Source organism: Poecilia reticulata, linkage group LG16 (genome assembly GCF_000633615.1).
Source record: "Poecilia reticulata strain Guanapo linkage group LG16, Guppy_female_1.0+MT, whole genome shotgun sequence".
NCBI lineage: Eukaryota > Metazoa > Chordata > Actinopteri > Cyprinodontiformes > Poeciliidae > Poecilia > Poecilia reticulata.
In genome coordinates, this window is record NC_024346.1 from 15135325 (window position 1) to 15152143 (window position 16819).

At 40.4% G+C, this 16819-nt stretch overlaps 1 protein-coding gene across 1 annotated transcript; it reads right to left on the reverse strand.

The window, feature by feature from the left end:
* Positions 1-190: 190 nt before the first annotated feature.
* tuft1a (tuftelin 1a) lies at positions 191-13681 on the reverse strand. The gene is made up of 12 exons (XM_008431700.2): positions 13469-13681; positions 6732-6809; positions 5402-5503; positions 5225-5311; positions 4726-4776; positions 4497-4583; positions 3701-3811; positions 3389-3612; positions 2706-2811; positions 2516-2599; positions 2256-2350; positions 191-1189 (listed from the first exon to the last, which is right to left on the reverse strand). Exons 1-12 carry the CDS (start codon positions 13526-13528, stop codon positions 1117-1119), a joined length of 1158 nt encoding a protein of 385 aa, XP_008429922.1. The 5' UTR covers positions 13529-13681; the 3' UTR covers positions 191-1116.
* Positions 13682-16819: the final 3138 nt, after the last annotated feature.

Below are 16819 nucleotides of genomic sequence, written 5' to 3' on the forward strand. Positions count from 1 at the left end.
ATCTGTCGGAGGCCTCTACTAGGAATTTAAATATTTTCTTTTACCAGGAATTTTTTTGTTTTTAGTTATTTCTAGCTAATAGGTATTTCTAAGAAATTTCTAAGAAATTACTAAAGCGGTTGTTTATGCGTCTCTTCTCGGTGACCTATCACGAATAGTGTTTATAATAATTATAAAGCATGCACTTAAGTAGGGATGTTTAGTTAAAGTGTTTATTCTGAAAATTGCAGAGATAACAGATCAGGACATGCACTTCATACAAAAGCTCTTCTATCAAACAGATTTTATTTTAGCATAAATAAATAAAAAGCAGAAAGTCGTTTGAATCTTAAACATCTAATTACATTCACTGAAATATGTACAAGGTGAGGATTCAGACAATGACGTGGAAGTGAAATGAACATCAAGTTTAGAGGAAAAATGCAAATTAAGACACCTTCAGTTTTCCTTCTGTGTGCTCACAGTTTCATAAAGATTTTTAGGGGACCAAACAAATTTTGAAAATGTTAAAGACCCAAATAGTAATTAATTTTTTTTTTTGTACATAAATTTCTACTCACATATGGCTGTGTACATATGAAAGGGTCATATATTCGCAAATGACAAACATGTACAAAGACACAGTTTAGATCATGTCAGTGCTTTTTACGTGATCTATCAGGACAGTGTGAGTAAGCAACAGAACATCGATGGTACATTAATTTAGTTGAGCGTTGTTATGTTGTCATGTTGTCATGAACAGGGAATAAACCGAACAGTCAACGCTATAAACTCAAAGTTCAAACATGTGATAAGGACGAAAACAGGTCAGAACAAGGAGAGCTCTCACTCTACCAACAGCAAAAACACAAAATGCACATCTGAGTCACTAACGTTATCTACATAAAGCTGACTCGCACACAGTCATGAGGCAAATACACAGCGGGTGCTGCTGGTCACTCCACTGTTTCCTTCAAACATCGTTTAGTCGGGACGCGGCTTTAGTGGAGCTGCTACAGTTGCGGTTTGGGAAGGCTCAGCTCTGATTCTCCTTTCGATCCGACGAGGCCACCAGCAGAGCTGCTGTCTGAATTCAGTCTGGAAAAACAGTCTGCTGCTTCTGGTTCTTCTGTTTCCTCATGACCGGATCTCGATGACTTTGATGAAGGGCAGCGGTTTGTTAGAGGAGGTGGATGGCTTCAGTGGTTTACTGCAACAACAAGGGCACAGTGAATTAATCACTTTTTACTGGAAACAGCAGGAGTCAGACATTTAGGATATTAACTAAATGAAAAGACACATTAAATTAGAATAAACTTTACATGTTTTGGTTCAGTTAGGATTACCCCGATTATTAACATTTTCTAAATGCCGGAATAATGAGAGCAAGTTTTTAGATGGATCTTATTTGGAGAAATTGGGTCACGTTTTTTGGGGGTTATTGTTCTCCTGAATTGTGATCCATTTCTCTTGACAGAAAGAATGAGGTCAGATTCTTGTGATGGTCACTCCTAATCATCCACTTTATTGTGTGGAAGTTACTTTTTAACTAATCTAACTGAACGCTAAGCGTCATTGTCTATTTGCTCCCAAGTTTTGACTTCCTGGCTGATGTCTTTTGATGTTGCACCAATTTTTCCACATAATGTTCTTTCCTCGTGATGCTACCAGTTTTATGATGTGCAGTGCACAGTTCACCCTGCAGCAAAACAACCCCACAACATAATGCTGCCACTCCCCTGCTGTTCGGTTGGGATGGTGTTTTCATGTTTTCAAAAATAAAATAAATAAATTTTGGATTTTTGTCCTTTGTGTGCATTTGCAAACTGTAATCTGGCTTGTTGCTGTTTTTGTTCAACAACTTTGTCTGATTTAGTGATAATACTAAGGAAATGTACATAAATATGGTACTAAAAAATATTTTATTTGAATGGTAGTTCTTTTGTCTTTGCTAATTTAGTAGTGGTTTGTCAAAATGGTTCTTTGTTACATAAGATCTGTACTTTAGGAAACCAGAAAATCACAGACCACTATAAGTTTATAGATATTATAATCCCCTTAAAAATATTTGTCAATTCGAAACATTTTCCCCCACTACTTAAAGATACATTTCCTAAATTTCTAGTGTTAGATTATGTTACTACAGTACAAGATGAATTTATTTGAAGTTTTTTTTGTCAGATAAGTCACAACTTTGCCACAGTGGTGCCATAAATTATGGAAAGTGTTGCTTCTGCAGAAAAAAAAAAAAAAAAATCGAGGACAAAATAGGTTACCTGTACACAATCTGTGGATTGCGCTCCGTTGAGAGATAGGAGCTTGACCTTTGTCCTCCCAGGAAGTAGTCCATCTGGTCACGCATTTCTCGATTCTTAATAAGCAAAATGGTTTCAGGGTTATTTACAGTATTACCAAGCATTGCATTTTCTTTCTCTTTCCAGAACAAGATTATTTTTTTTATTTCCCTCCCACGGTCCAGAGATTTTTTTTTATTTAATTTTTTTTTACTATAGCAGAGGCCAGCAGCACTTCTCACCTCAGCCTCCAAGAATGCCACTTTCTCCTCCAGCTCTTGGATCACGCGGTCCCGCTCCTGGATCACCATGCGAGAGTTCTGGAGCTAAAGACGAGCAAACAGAGGAGCCAAACAGTGAGCAAACCCTGCGCAAATACGAGCACGGAGTCGACGTGTTTGCCTCGCTGAGGCTGGCGTATGTGCTTCTCACCTGCTCAATCATGTGTCTGACTTTCCTCTGTTGGCTTTTCAGCATGTCATCCAGATGGTGGATCTTTTCTTTGAGAATAGCCACCTCCTTCTCCAACTGCTCAGCCCTAAAAAAATACACACAGACAGTTACGGCACATTGTAATTTTGGGGGTAGGAGGGGTTTGTTAATTTTTTTTCCATTGTGCAGAATGAAGAACCTATCAGGGAGAAATCTACGGTCTAAATAAAACTATAAGGTGTCCAGTTTGCTGCATTCGACGGGACACAAGACACGTGTAGAGGAAGGTTTTCTGGTGAAATGAGGCCAGAGCTGAATTTTACGGTCTTCCTTCAGAACCCTAACACTCAGTGGTGAAAAACACAAAGACAATGACATCGTTCAGAGGAGATGGCCTTCCACCAGGACAACTGTGATTTCTAAAGTAGATTGCTGCCACTAGATTTCTGGCAGGGAATCATTGTAAAAAAAAAAAACAAAAAAAAACGGACTTTTTCAGATTTTAACTTATGAAAATGATCAATTTTCTTCTGATTTTCAATTATGCACTACTTTATTTTCATCTACTAGATAATATCCCATCAACTACGCTGAAGCTTCAGGTTGAAACATATCAAAACGTGGAAAATGTTGGGTGAGTACTTTATTGATGCAGTTGGTGTTGTGTGACTGTAAAGGCTGACCTCTGCTCCCCCTGGTGGCCTTCCTCTCTCATCTTCCGCAGCTCACGCAGTTCGTCCTCGCGGCTGCGGATGGTCTCCCTCAGGGTGGCGCTCTCGTGCTCCATTCCTCCCAGCAGCCTCTGCAGCTCTTCAATGCGCTTGTCTTTCTTCTCGCCGGCTTCTTCAGTGACCCTCAGCTTCTCCTCCTTGTCGCTCAGACAGTCTCTAAGCCTGCTGCCTTCAGCCTAAATAAGACAGAGCGTTGAGCTTCTTTAGAAGATGAGATAAATAACGGAGGGTACGGGTTATAACCTCTGTGTGTGAATACATTACCTGCAGTTTCTCTTTCTCCTCCTGGTGCTTCTTTTCTGCCTCCTGCAGCTGTGCATACAGACGCTTGCTGACCTCTCTCAGCTTGTCTCTCTCTGCTTCTTCATCCGCCTCCTGTAGATAAACAGCAAAGTGTTAGCTTTGCAACTTTACAGTTGGGCACATATTTTTATGGTGACCTAATAAAAACTGTTTTTGTTTCGCCTAAGCTCTGAGGGTTTGCCTATCATAAACACAACGGGTGTGTCTGCGTGCGTCACTGGAACATTTAGGTTGCAGGGGTTTCCTTCTTGCTTGTGCAGCATGCAGTGCATACGTTGGAGATGTAGCGTGAGTCACAGACACGAGTACAATTGGGACGTAAACACAGAGTGCTTCGTTGTGTTTGTACAAAACTCTGATGGCAGCAAGGCGGTTGTGGAGGTGAGGAAATGTGTGGAAACTTTAGTTTAAAGCATCTGTGGAATGAGGAGGGTCTGAAAACAACAACATGTGCAGTGGGAGGAACAACAAAGCAGCATGTTCCAACGATATTTTTCACACACCCCCAGGGGGGAATATAAGGAACATTGACGCCTTATTTCTTATGTTCTTCTCTTTATGTTCTTCTTCCCCACATAACCTTTCTGTTTGTGCCTCTGGGAGCGGATTGCTTTACACAATGTTCTGTGAGCTGACGCTACAAACGTGAGATTCAATATGTTCTCTAAAAGACTCGCACGGAAGAAAAAAAAACAAAAACAAAAACAACAACAACAGCAGCTTGAAGCAGAGCCTGCTCATGTGTTTTTCTGCTCACCTGCCCGTCGGTTTTGGATCCGGTTTTGGGAGCAGACAATCCGTTCTTTCGGAACGGGATTCCGACCTTCCACCCGTTTGTGTGCGGCTGGATAAAGAAAGACAGGAAGTCAGCAGGGACAAAAAAAATGAACCATGGCAGGAATGATAATAGAGGCGAAAGGAAATGCCATAAAGCACACAGGATGAGAGGTAGAAAATAAATGCAGTGAGCGGCAAATTTGGGGTACCTTTGTTTTGGCCGCCATCTGCTCCCTCAGGTTCTTCAGGCAGTACCTCACCTGCAACAAACACAGACACAGTGTGAGTGTTTCAGATGTTATTCAGGCATTTTAATGAATTAAAACAAACAACTTCCCAACTTTTAAATACTCAGCATGATGCATTTAAAAATATTCCATTTCATAATTATCAACAACTTTTAGTAATCAGATGTGATACACATTAAAATACAATCAGGTTAGGCTGTTACTGGATTAACATACAAGAACATATCGGTAGTTGTAACTACAACTTTCTGCAGAAACCAAATAGGAACTTGTCAGGTATTTTAGTCTCCAATTTTCTGTGCAGGAACTTAGTAAACTGAGATAAAACAAGGAGGGCATTGAATGTTAGCCAGAAGGATTATTTAAATGACCCAAAGATGCAAATGCTTCATAATCCAGGAAACATTCTCACTGACACGAGCGTCGTTGCGTCAGGAATAATCATAGTTCAGCCACTGACCTCCTGTATCTGTGAAACTTCGTCTGACAGCATCTTCAGGCTCTCCTGTTGCTTCTGCTGCTCTTGTCTGCGAGCCTCCAGATAAACCTAAAGCAAAAGAGCCTCATCAATACTAGACACCAGAGCCAAGTCAAATGCCTTTGACGGGAACCAGAGATCCATATCTGCTACACACACCTTGATGATCTCCACCTGTTCCTCTTTTGACTTCACTGGTTCAGGGTACGAAGCGGTCCTATCGCTGGCCGGCTGCACCAGGGCGAAAGCTCGTCCAATTGGCTGCAAATCAGTGACGAGAGGAGGTTAAGAGCGCAAAGCATTTCCCACATCTGTCAAATCTAGGCCTGATTGCGAAGGAGTTGTTTGTGATCAACATTACAACACAGCATTTGCGGGAGCAGCTTGGATGTTAAATAATCGTTATGAAACATTGCTCTGGAATGTCGGCAGCAATGATGCAATTAAACTGTTAGCTAGTAGAAGAAAGGGGAACATACTGTCCCTTCATGAGCAAGCTATTCCTGTGTTGCATGTCATTATTGTGAGCCTGCATCACAAGAGACATTTAGTAGAAATCTCTATGGAGACCAGCCCTTAAACATCTGCTGGTTTCCTGAGAATGGGTGGAGCACAGAGAGAGAGAGCGAATGTTACGCAACCTCGCTGCAGCAGACGTCCCCTCAGTTCTGCTAGAACAAAACGAGTGGCAAGACACCCAGATGCTTGTAAACTACTGTAATAAAACCTGATGGCCGCTGTGACATGATTATGAGCTGTACTTACAGTTGATGTGCGAGAACGCTGCATGATGCATTACCCTCTCTCTGAACTAATTCTTGAGAGTCACTGAAAACGTCACGTAAAAGTGTCAGGTTTGAAATAGAGACTTCGTGACTAATTTCTCGGAATATTTATCCGTGAGCGTGTGGAAATTCTGGCTTGGATGTGCAAATATTAATACACAAGTGTATATACAAAAACACAACTTTCTTTTTACTCCAATTAAGTCCTAGAATAAAAAATTTGTAAAATTCTGTATGGTTCCTCAACTCTGGGTCTGTCCTGTTTAGATTCAGTCAACTTTGACTCATTAGCAAACCTAACCCAATTCAGTAAAAGATTGTAAAATCTTTGTAAATAGAAAAACTTAATATTTCAGACAATCAGCATCACCGGACCCATTTTACTAGGGCATGAGACAGTCTAAAAGCCTGTGTCCCCCCTAAATAGGACTAAATGATAATGTTGAGGTGAAGAAGACTCGTGTGGTGGTGTCTACTTTAAATGTGCTCCTAGCATATCAAAGTAAAGCCATCAAAGTGTTTACATTCAAAAGACTGAAAAATATAAAAATGTAATTACTGATCTGGACAACAAGTACTGATCACAGTCAGTATATCCACAGCACTTCTCCTTGCCGCTACAATCACATAGTTATCTTCTACATGGTGGGTTCTGCTTTCTATCACTTATCCAAAGTGTTTCTCATCTGCAGGAAATGTCTCACCTTATCTCTGTGCTGCTCTGCGCTCCGGTTCGCCTCTCTCTGGTCGTGGAGCGTGAGTCGCAGTCGTCTACAACCGTCCTGAAAAGCGAGGCAAAACGAAATGATTCAAAAGAGTCCGTTATGTGATAAAGAGTCTGTTTGAGGGCTATTTTGAGGAGGAGAAGAGCGGGGGGGGAGAAAAGAGGAGGAGGACAGAATGATTCATAGGGTGGGAGAAAGTGGGCAGCAACCAGTACGAGACTGGGAACAGACGTCAGAAAGAAAGCGAAACTTTTTCCAGTCCTGCACAGAGACAGATTGTTTGGTTTAAATTGTGCGCTGCGGACGTCAGAGGGACTTAGGCGAAAAACCCTCCAGACGCTCGCAGCCAGCTGGAAGCCGAGGCTGGATTTGAGGGGAAAACTGTTATGTGGAGTAAAACAGAGCCTTTCCATGGCAACATATCCTCCCAGTAGCCATAAACAATCTGGCAGAGGAATAAAATAAGTGTGCCCATGAAGACTGAGAGTGAAAGTTATATAAAACACTTGAAGAAAACTACCATTATCACCAATTTGAACATGATTGTGTGCTTTTATTTTTAAAAAGCAAAAGTTCCATTTGGAGCCTTTTAATCCACCAGAATCTAAATAACCAGCCATTACAATTACTGTGAAGTTTTATTACAGTTGGATCTAAGTGCAACCATGCGAAGGTAACACTTTTTAAAGCATTTTGAGTTCAGCACTCAAATAGTTTGCATCTTCTTCAAAGTCTCAGACTGCTTCAGTGCACATTAATGAAGCGACTCTCTTTATTACCCAGTTTATATTTGCACTGTACATCCTATTCATAGCAAAGCACCGTCACACATATGGTCTGCAACTAAAGCTGAAAAATTAAGCAGGACAAAGTTTAGGTGAAAAAGTGGACGGAAGTCAGCTTTTTCAATTTAAATGAAAGCAAGACAGAAATATAAAAATATTTGGAATCTACTGATGCTGCAGTTCATTTGGCTCTCAGTTTGGAAAACCACGTAAAGCTACCCGTTCTTATGCCTGGACTACAATGCTCTGGATTTTGAGGTAAGCCATCTTTCCCCGTTTCATATGCAGACACTAACTCGATTGAGATGTTGCACTACATGAATTTTAGAGTCAAATTTCATAATTCCGTCATTTTTTTGAGAAGACATTGCCTGGAGGAGAAGCAGCCTTTATCGCTGATCTCCTTCCTCGTCAGAGAGCCGAGATTCACGGCTTCTCTCTGGTCAAACCGGCCGTTTGAGGTGGAAAGGTGGCCAAGCCCATTTGAGGCACGGCCCAAAGCACATACTTTTTCAACAATGTCTGCTCCTTTTATTTGATTTCAGCTTGTTGTTTCTCTGTATAGTAGAGTATGGAATAAAAAGTCTTAGATAGTCGCATATTTTGAGAAGAATCCCGGACATGCATGAAATGGAATGTGAAAGTAGCTCCTGTAGCGGGAAATCTCTGGAACAGGATGTTTACTGGGAGTGTGTCTGGAAGCCCCCCTGAAAGAGCGGCTCAGTGAAAATGTCAAGGGTAAACTCTACGGATGTGAGGGAAGAGGCCACAGACGTTACGCAACTCACTCAAAGCAAAGTAGCATGTTCTGCCTGTTGGGTTATCTTTTGTTCAACGCATATGCAGAGATAAATACAACAGTTCAACAAATCATTTCATAACTTTAAAATACAAACACGGACGCAGAGGTTCGTTAACAGCGTCGCTCGTGTGCAAAAGGAAAATCTGAGCATCGTTCTGCTTTAAACTCACAGTTAAACTATGATGGATCGCCTGCTGGTCGTGGTTAAGTAGTCATGATTTGTCATTTATTTTTCAGAGCCTCAGCTTTCTTTCCACAGCTGACCTGCCAAGCTCCGACTTGTTTCCATATTTGTAACGGATTTAAAGACAATACTTCATCAGCTGAAACACAATAGCGTACAGAGGTGGGGTTGTTATACAAAGTCCTGCTTTTAGCCTCAAGAAGATTAGATCAAGGATCAACAATGTCTTTCACATCAAAACAGAAATTATTGCAGTAGCAGTAATGACCAGACGATGAATCAGATAATACTTAGAAGCAAGAAACTGCTAATATATCCAACCAGATAAACTCCTTCAATGTCTGCACATTGAACATGTTTGTCTTCTGATATGTTTCTGTTCTGAAAAGCTGGCGGTTAGATTTTATTTGTAGGGTATCCTACTCTTAAAATAAAAAATCTTACTGCATATCAACATATGGTGCATCAATCTCCCTCTGCATTTTTAGTTTCATGTCTTTGTGAGGCATTTATTGACCTAACGTGTTCTTGTTTTTTTTTATTACTTCATATTTGGACTATCAAGGAAAGTATGGAAGAAATATTTATTTCTTCCCATCTTCTATGATGTTTCTGTGCACTGAAATGATGTCTGGGTTTGTTTTTCTGTCCTTTTTTTGGAGCACTGGTTCAATTACTCATTAAGAAACATATAAAATCAGCTAACTACCTGGCAGCAACTCAAAGCATTTAGGGGTTTAGATCTGGGGGGAAATAGGAATTTAGGTGATTTTCTTGTTTGTTTTTAGAGACCTCTGTTGGTAGGGGTGTCTGTCGTTGCGCACAACCTGTAGTAAAAAACAAATTAAGAATTTGCTTTGTAATTTTGAAGAGTAAAGTGTGATTATCGGTCAGACTTTGCAAGGAAACCCTACTGTCTCTTACTTTGACCAAATAAATTAGGTCTTGTTGCGTAATGTAACGATAAGAAGCTGTCATAAAATAGAAGCTTTGTTTGCAGTCTTTCAATTTGCTGCTTATCTTTTCAGGGCTAACAGCAATAAAAGCACAGGCACTGACAGGTGGATTTAAATGGGAAAATTAGAAGGCAAGACATAAAAAGCAAAAAAAACACCGTCTAAATGACTCAAGTCCAAGTAAACCAACAAAAATCCAACTACAAAAGGGAAAATTCTCCTATTGTTCAACAGGCTTTCCTCTCGGATTGCAGACTGAAGGGGAAAAGCCGTCTCTGAAAGCTCTAGTGCACCCCGATGAGGCCGGGAGCAGAAAGGAAGGGTTTTGAGAAACAGGGAACAGTGGGAGAGTTGTTAAGAAGGAATGCTTTATTGTACAACTTCCCCGGCTCCTCACACACAGCACTCCGCTAATCCTCATTCTGGGGCGAGCTATTTACACGGTAGCCTCCCCGTCTGCTGCTGGAAAAACGCTGTCCATCCCTCAGCTGTAATACTAGCCTTCCTGTGAACTCGGACAAAAGAGTGCAGTCGGACGGGACCTGCAAGCAGCCGCTTTAACGCAAACACAAGCAGAGCGCATTAGCTTCTGGCCACTGGCAGAAACATGAGCCTGAGCTCACACACAACCCACGGTGCCTCAGTGAGGACAAAAGATCAGGACACGCCGAGAGGACATGGGGACGCTTTTGTTTTGGATTCAGACATGAGGAGGGCTGTAAATTATTGGAGGTAAACATGCTGAGGCGTGGGGAGACACCTGGGAATTCACCTGGTAAACAACATTTTTGAAGATCTCCGTTTCACACACTCAAACAGGGTTCAGATTTCTGACTTTGTGCTTTCAGCTGCATACCACAAAGAATACCACAAGATGTTTTGTGTGCACACATCATCATGCATTAAATGTTTTGTTTCCCCCTGTGCACACAGGCTGAACAGATGTCACTTTTGTCTTTAGTCCAACAGCAATATAAACCTCAGCTCTGAGGCGACAGGTGTGATCCGACAGATCAGCTGCAGGTGAATCAATTATCACTCCAGATTCATCCATCCCTGCACCGATCCTGTACCAAAGGTTCAGTATGACACTCAAACAAGGAAAACATCAATGCAAAGACTGTTCCTCTGTGAGCATCAGGAAATGCTTTTCATCCAAATAACAGATAATCTCCCCTCTAAGTTATTTCTAAGATCAGAAAATATTTGACTAAAGAGTAAGTCAACAGAGCTCTTGCACCAACTTTAAAGGCCTGACGGAAACTTGGGCTTTATTCTGGGAACATCAGTCTTCTCAGTAAAATAAATACTGTGGCTAACACACCCAGCCTGAGTTGACAAGGTGCACTTATAGATAAGCTCAAGGCTTTGAGGGTCCGAAATCTCTCAAAGGTTGATTGGAATCGACCGGTTTCAACTTGATCAGCCAGTCAGAACATCAAAAATCAAAACAATTGGGTAACAAGCTTTTTTTAGAAAGAAAACTACACTTTCTTTTTTGCAACATGCAACATGTTATATTTGGAAATTGGCAGCAATTTAATTTGGTATGGGTCTACATTCTGCTCGTGGTTTGCAATGCTAGCTAAGCTAACTGTGCTAATTAGTAATATGAAGTATTAAAGCCAGTTAATTCATACTCAATTGTGCTTATTTTAAAGTATTAGTAAAAGTTATTTTTTTTCACATGAAGTCTTACTATGTTAGAAGAAAAAGTTTTTTCTACAAAACATATTTTTGTGATATCTTCTCATAATATAGATTTTAAAATCAAAAGAGAGTCAATTGAAAATGGGATTGGAAGGTTAGATGTCACAATAACCCGATTGGTAATCTGATTGGTGCTTCTCTAAAATATATAAAAAGGTTTTTGGACATTTTGTTTATTTATGGTGCCACTTTCTGATTTGAGAAGTCACAATATTAATGTCTTAAACAAGAAAAAGTTTTCCAATCGCAAAAAGCACTGGGCGAAAGGTTATTTTATCGAACTGGGGCAGTTCCGCAGAAAGCTGGGTTGTCCCAGCACTGCCATCATGTGACACCGTATAGGGCTGACGATACACATAAAAGTATTTCCATGGAACTGAGTCACAGAGTGAGAGTTGTTGGATCAAGACAAACTCCACACTGACATGGAGATACTTGACACTTAACAACCCCCCTAAAATCCACACTTTCTACATAAAGCAGGTGTGCTCTGGCATGTTTCAGATACGTGTGTAAGTCATGTGTAAGTCACGTCTCGCCCATTCCCTGCCACTGATGTCAGACTCTCCAGACGGAATAGTGAGGAAAGACATGAGGAATGTGCTCAACGGGGAAGTTACAACAACCGAAGGGATAATTGTGTCATTATTTAAAACGTGCCTCACCAGACAAAAAAGGGAATTTGTAAGCAGTGGCTTTAAAATGACATAATATCACATGCTGATATTTTTAGATGATTTTAGAAAATGTTTTAGAATGTTTCGTTTTAAAGTCTGTGTTGTGTGTCTGTGTGCCTCCTGGGTACAAAACATTGTGACACTTGCTGAACAAAGTTGTCTCCTGTACATCAAAATTCCCTCACTTCACCATTTATTCACATTTTAGTTCCGCGTAGCCTTTTTGGCACGCTAGGAGGTGAGACTGCATTCACTTCCCTTACCTTGAATAAACATATCAGACACCAGATATGTAAATACTGAAGTTGGGAGATTATTTGCCTGCTGAACTTAACGTTGATAAGGGCAGACCGGTCTTCTGTGTGACGCTGATGCAAAGTTGCCTTTTTCAAAAAGTAATGACTGATTGATTAAGTGCGGCCTGGACAAACAGAGGGTTTATTGTAGCTGTACGCATTCCTCTGTGCGGTTATCGGTTTAATGGGTATGTGAGAGGTGCTGCCCTTGTTACACTTTGACCATTCTGTTGGATATACTTTGCACGGAGAAGAGCGATAGATTATCAGTCTAGACCGCAGGGCAGAAATGGGCAACTTTATCTTTTAGTGGGTTACATCTTTCAGCTCAAGCTTAGCTGGCAGGGTTTATGAAGTGTGGCCTGATGGGAGCTCAGCAGGAGAGCGCCGAAGTGGAAGACAGAGGGTGAAAGTGTCATGTTGCTCCGCAACCTCGTAAAATGAACAGTTTGCCTTTTCAGGCAAGGTCAATGATTAAACCAAAGAGAGTCACACACTGATAACCCCAATCAGCGTAAATCATCTTATGAAATGTTGCCCTGGGTTACTCTCATGTTGCATTAACACCAAAAAATAACCCAAAGTTCTCTCTTTTGTGTTTTTACACATAAAACATGTCTTCAGGAATCCCAGAATAAACCAGGTCTGATCTTAAAATTTAAAAGGAGGAAATTTCAAATGTAGTCCAGATTATTTAAAAAACCAGGCCTTTTATAGGAATCTTCTGGCTTGCAAGGTATACAGCACCCCTGACACGGTGAAAAGCACTTCGCTCAAATCAAAAACCCTTACAGAAGTGAATCCAGCGCATAGTATTTAAAATATCCTCCTTTCTTTGAATGTAGCAAAGCAAAAATTGCAAAAAAAAAAAAAAAAGGACCACTTTTAATCTGTCTTTGCACAGGTGGCAGACAAAGTGCACAACCTGGGCTGCCTTCTCCGTCTGTCACAACTGCTTGGATAAGCCTTTACATGATGTGACCAGAAGGCACCTGACACAGACACAGATGTTATCTGGACTAATTCTGACCTGGTCTCTATGCGAGTCTGTTCAGGAGCTGAAGGGAGGGGGATAATGCTTTAATTACTTTAGAGATTTAAGTAAATACAGCACTTAGAGCAGATGAAGGCATGTGGCTTCAGGAACCATCACAAAGGTATGCAATTAAGAAAAAAAACAAAAAGACATGTGGAAGAAGTAAAAGGGGTAAAAATTAAAGAGAACAAAAGTTTCCAACGTTTTCCATAGGGGGCACAAACATACAGAGATAAAGTTGGAAATGTATGAATATTTGAAGGAACTTACAGAATATTCATCGTTCCTGATGTCTTCAATGGTGCAAAGACTCCTTGTCACTCCGTTCATCTTCCTCTCGGATTCAATAAATACCCCACACACAAAGAAATAAATAGATGAATAAATAAATGAACTGCGCTGTGTCTCCCGGCGGACCGTCCACAGTAGCTGCTCGGTGTCTCTCCGTCTAACCCACGCTTACTGTCTGGCTCCTCTCTTTGGGAATAACTTTTCTCGGTGCGTCACTGTGGGAGTGAACAGCAAAACCAAACAGAGCCGCCCACAAAACGGACCGAAACAGCCAAATAGGGAGCAGGAGCGAAAAAAAAAAAAAAAAAAAAAAACCCACTGAGCTTGACTGTAAGGGGAGTGTCAGAAACACATTGTTGGACAGAAGCTGCAGCCACCGGTACAGCAACTTCTGGAACAATAACCTCCTGTAGCTTCACCTCCTCTGAGGGGAAAAAATAAAGTATGAAACATTACAATATGGCCATTCTTATTATATAATACAAATGGTCAACCCCGTATTTAAACGCTGCCGTGAGGGGAGCAGCCCAGTTTCCGTGTAAATTATTAAGTGAGATAGCTTAAACGCCTGACTGAGCCTCTTAAAAAAAAAACTCATATTACAAAGCAGTGGAAACAAACTATGATTTCGGAGCTCTGAAAATATAACTATGTAAACAAAGTTAGAGAGTTCTAACTATTTTTTTTAATGAACAAATTTAATTAACAAAATGTGATAAATTTTGCTGAAATATTTGATTTTCCGTCAGCGGGGAGTTCTGGTTGGTCGCACTACTCGATCTAGGCGAGGCGGGATGACGTCACATCTAGCGCCTTTTTTGTTTTGATGCTAACTATCGATATAAGCCAATAGAGCACAGAAATGTAAGATAAAACACAAACAGAAGACACAAATCTGGTCCTACACAAACTAGAAAACAATTCCTTGAATGCAGCCCTGGTTAATTGGAAAACATAGATAAATTCAGAAACAAAAATGGATAAGAAAAGCTAACTGCAAAAACCTGGATGGACAGGATGTAGCTACAAATGGTCGCTAAGAACAAAGTGTTTCTAGCAACCTCCAGATACAGTTTTTGGGACTTTCTCATGTTTACTTTTTATTTTACTACTATATTTTCTCCTTTTTTTCAGTTTATTAATCCAATAATTGGTAAATAATTACCAAGATATTTTTTTCTTCTTTAAAACGTATGATAATTCGCCATACACTTTTTGCAGGGGTGACAGAGGAATGGGTTACAACCATTCCTGAGGATTTAGGACTCCAGTGTACCACAGGGAGATTCATTATCCACAAATGGACCAAACATGACCAGCCTACCAAAATTACTCCAAGTTTATCAAAAGAACCCAGAACAACATTTAAACTAAAGTATGACAAACCTCACAGTTAGGGTCAGTGCTTAAGCTTAAGCAATAACAAAAAGACTGTGACTATAAATACCATGGGAGAGTTTCATGACCAAACCACAGCTGAACACACACACCCCTCTCTTCCCAACTTCACAATGGTAATGGACTGAATTTATATAGTCATACTGAGAATTTTTTAGTCATACTTATCACTCAAAACACTTTGCACCACAGGCATATTCACTCATTTGCAAACACATTTATACGCTGATACACTGACAGGTATAGGTGCACATCAACATGTGACAAGAGGAAGCTGGAATCAAAACAACAGCCTTTTGATTGGAGGCCCCTCCAACGGAGCCACATAATCTCCAAGACTTTTAGGTAAATATTCAGTGGACTTATGGGACAAAAGTGACACATCAAGGAAGACGTGTGTCTGGTTGAATATAGATTTAGCTTTTAAAAAACTACAATTACACCTGTAGTGTTCCAATGTAATGTTCTGAGGGTGATTTGGGTCTTTGTAACCAGGACGATTCGCTGTAATGGATGGAATCACAAATTCATCTCTCTATCAGACAACTCAGAAGAAGGTAGTCTGTGCCTCAGTTTGTGACCTTAGATTTGGTGCAAGAGCAAAACCGGTTATTAGATTTAGGGGTCAATTACTTTGAGACCTCCTCCCCAATAACTAAAATCCAAATTTGAACAGTTTTTTGTATTAACTGAAGTTATCACCATCAGAAGAAATCTGTAAAGTTACGAATATAATGTAAAATGTCTCAAAAGTAAAACACGCTCATGTATCGCTTCTTTGTTACTTAATTGCTGATGTACAGTATGCATGTTTTCGGTGTTAACTCAGGTCATTTTACTGGAACAAGATGACAGTGCAAAGTAACAAACAAAGCATTCCTCTGGCAGCATGTAGCTGACTGACCGAGGTCACAGCACAAAGACTAAAACAATGAATGGCACAGGAAGGACAAACACAAACACAGAGTGGCACAAAATATAAAACTGGATGTATTAAAGGAAGGAGGGAGACTAAAACAGAGATTCGCATTGAAATAAAATGAATTTGCCTTTCATTCACCTGCTTAGTTGCAGTTTTGAGTCCTTAATTAGTAAACCTTTTACCCTAATGAATCACCAGGCAAGAATGTGGTTATTTTTAAAGTCACAGTGGGAGGTGTTTTTTTTTTTTTTAATGGTTGGATTATGCTGTGGAATGAAAATCCTCCACATGCACAATATCCTCAAAACCGCAGCACACCCAAACCTCAGGGCTGCGTGTTGAGATGTGTCCCACAAACAAAGGAGTCGTGAGGCTGCATCCGACCATTTTCAGACACGTTGATCCGGAGATTAGACACCAGACTGTTTTGGGAATCAAACTTTATGTGCATCCAAGTCCCGGATTGAAAATATAATTGGGGACTCAAACCTATTATGTCACTGTTATGTCTGCCTTTCTGGTTGACTGCAAAATCGTAGAGCGTAAAAGTTTCACTTGAAGGATTTTCCAAAAAAAAAATCTGAAGATGTTTGGTTATGTAAAAATAAATACATGAGCTTTTTTCCAGTGCAAGGCTACATCTTCACCAGCAGAGAAGCTTAAGTTTAAGTTCTTTTGCCTGTCATCACTTCTGTTGATAGGCAGGAGCAGCAGATGGATCGGCGGATTGGTGTGGTAATGTAGATCGTTCTATCGGCTGAAAACGACAATCAGATCAGAATCAGTTTCTTTGCCAAGGTTGTGCACACAAACAAGAAATTTGACTTCAATTCAATCTGACTTTTCTCTCAATGTAGATATGCAAATATATACAAACATATATGTAGAGTGTTTTCACAAAAGCGAACAACCAGGTTTGACTTAGTGCAAATATACCCGGTATTGATCTGAGTGCTGTTTAAAACCCAGATATGGATCATGGCTGAAAAAATGAGATCCGCTCTACAAGC

Bases quoted from the DNA above. Each gene is read 5' to 3' on its own strand.
- tuft1a (XM_008431700.2), bottom strand. From the start codon at position 13,528: ATGAACGGAGTGACAAGGAGTCTTTGCACCATTGAAGACATCAGGAAC. The intron at 6,810-13,468 runs GTAAGTTCCTTC...CTCGCTTTTCAG, and splicing joins TCAGGAACGATGAATATTCT to GACGGTTGTAGACGACTGCG. The intron at 4,584-4,725 runs GTACCCCAAATT...TTCTTTATCCAG, and splicing joins AGATGGCGGCCAAAACAAAG to CCGCACACAAACGGGTGGAA.